Below are 2405 nucleotides of genomic sequence, written 5' to 3' on the forward strand. Positions count from 1 at the left end.
CATGTTTAATTTTCTATAAACAAGGATTTTTCACACATCTTCCAACTCCTCTTGCCACTCTTAATCCAAGGTAACAGTAGCATTTATACCATCACGACAAAACGTTTGCTACACTGCAGTATACTCCAAAAATTTAAAGTAACTGGATCGAAATAGCAAATTCTTTCTCTATAAACTACAGTTCTTTTTTGTCCCTTAAGGCAGGTGCTTCCCATTGTAATGTTCTCTCTATACTACGCAAAGTAACATTCTAGACTCTATGAACGGAATTAACATTTTCAAACTATAACCTCATTGTTACTTCCTTTCTGCCAGCAAAGTCCTCAGGAATGCAGGGCTCGCCACTTGTCCAGGGGGCCACGTTCGGGGATGTATTTGACTCCGCAGCCGTCGTGGATGAGGCGCTTCGCCGCCACCTTGTCTACAAGTTCATCGGAGTTGAACTTGGTAAAGCCCCACTTTTTGGAGATGTGGATCTTCTGGCGGCCGGGGAACTTGAACTTGGCTCTGCGCAGGGCTTCGATCACGTGCTCCTTGTTCTGCAGCTTGGTGCGGATAGACATGATGACCTGGCCGATGTGGACCCTCGCCACTGTGCCTTGAGGTTTCCCGAAGGCACCTCGCATGCCGGTCTGGAGCCTGTCAGCGCCCGCGCAGGACAGCATCTTGTTGATGCGGATGACATGGAAGGGGTGCAGCCGCACTCGGATGTGGAAGCCGTCCTTGCCACAGCTCTTCACCATGTACTTGTTGGCGCAGATGCGTGCGGCCTCCAGGGCTTCCGAGGAGAGCTGCTCGTACTCGTCGGACACCATGTGGCCACAGAGTGGAAACTCGTCCACCTTCGCCTTCTTCCGACCCAGGTCAAAGATGCGGATCTTCGCATCCGGTACCCCTCGGCAGAAACGGGATTTGGGGTACGGCTTGTTCTTACAGTACCGGTAACAGCGAGCCGGACGACGACCCATGGCGACAGCAACCCACTACCAACAGCAGCAAAATGGAGGCCAATTTTCTATCTGTTACCCATCAAGCCTTGCGGGAATCATAGAGTCTGAGGGGGACTTGAAGATAGACCTTTCCACCCAGCCTCCGGGTCACTCTACGCCTGCGCAGGCCTCAGTGGCAGCTACTAAAGGGCTTCTTTCAGGCAGAAGAAAGCAGTGGGTCAACTGCGCAAGAGGCAGCATGCCTGTGTTCTATGTCTTTGTTAATCATCTTGGATTTTGAACTTTGAACTTAAGCTTTGTAGTAGGTTAAAAAATAAAAGTTTACAACACTTAAACAAAAACAAACAAAAAACCCTCCCTCCAGTTACTTGATATGCTTAGTTTTCAGTTTAGCTAAAAAATAATCCAGTTTCCAGCGCTGTTATCTCACTGGGCTTTGTGGGTCAGTTGGTCTGTTTTTAAAAGTAGAGGAGCAGCTTCTGCTTCATCTGTGTGATGCCTTGGCATGAGCCGTCTGGTACAGCTCAGAGGATGAAAGCCATGGAAAGATTATGACAGACCAGACGATGTGTTTTATAGTTGTATAGTGATTGCTTTAAAATATGAAACGTAAAAAATAAAACATCAAATTTAACGTAAGGAAATTATTTTTTTTCTCAAAATGGTATCTACAAAATTAATTGAAATGCTGACTTAATGTTCTTACTAAAGGATTTTTTTTTTAAATGTTAAAGTGACTACAGCTGGGCAGGGTGACACACGCCTTTAATCCCAGCGCTTGGGAGGCAGAGGCAGGCGGATTTCTGAGTCCGAGGCCAGCTTGGTCTACAAAGTGAGTTCCAGGACAGCCCGGGCTACACAGAGAAACACTGTCTCAAAAAAAAAAAAAAAAAAAGTGACTACAACCCAAAGACTATCTTCTAAGCAATCTTTTTACTTAACTGATTGTTTCATCTTTTTGATCTTAATGTTTGATTTTTCTAAGATTATTGAGACATGGACCAGAAGATGGTATACAAAGTGAAGTTACACTTTACAAAAAGGGTTCCCAGTTTTGCAGGGTTTTAGATTTAGTATTTATTCTTTAATGTTATTTCACAAAACCCTTATTTTTTTTTAACAAAATTCTCCTCTTGTAAATTTATCCTGATAACTCTTTTTCTTTAATAAAGAAGACCAATATTCTTTATATAGTAACTCCTGGCATCGTAAGTTTTACAGAATATGTATATTAGGATACAAGAATGAAAACTTAGGCTGGAGAGATGGCTCAGCAGTTAAGAGCACTGACTGCTTTTCCAGGGGCCCTGAGTACAATTCTCAGCAACCACATGGTGGCTCACAACCATCTGTAATGTGATTTGATGCCCTCTTCTAGTGTGTCTGAGATAGCAACAGTGCATACACATAGATTAAATAAATAAATGAATAAATAAATAAATATCTTTTTAAAAT

The 2405-nt window shown here is 43.2% G+C and overlaps 1 protein-coding gene across 2 annotated transcripts; it reads right to left on the reverse strand.

The window, feature by feature from the left end:
- Positions 1–323: 323 nt before the first annotated feature.
- Rpl10l (ribosomal protein L10 like) lies at positions 324–968 on the reverse strand. Of its 2 annotated transcripts, XM_028782594.1 has the most exons (2): positions 860–968; positions 324–778 (listed from the first exon to the last, which is right to left on the reverse strand). In XM_028782594.1, the coding sequence occupies exons 1-2, from the start codon at positions 966–968 to the stop codon at positions 324–326; spliced, it is 564 nt and encodes a 187-aa protein (XP_028638427.1). The 2 variants fall into 2 exon arrangements, with proteins under 2 accessions (XP_028638427.1, XP_028638422.1); XM_028782589.1 differs by having other exon boundaries at positions 324–968.
- Positions 969–2405: the final 1437 nt, after the last annotated feature.

Source organism: Grammomys surdaster, unplaced genomic scaffold (assembly GCF_004785775.1).
Source record: "Grammomys surdaster isolate TR1022 unplaced genomic scaffold, NIH_TR_1.0 98, whole genome shotgun sequence".
In the NCBI taxonomy this organism is placed as follows: domain Eukaryota; kingdom Metazoa; phylum Chordata; class Mammalia; order Rodentia; family Muridae; genus Grammomys; species Grammomys surdaster.

Coding starts and splice junctions, on each gene's coding strand:
- Rpl10l (XM_028782589.1), bottom strand. CDS start 968: ATGGGTCGTCGTCCGGCTCGCTGTTACCGGTACTGTAAGAACAAGCCG.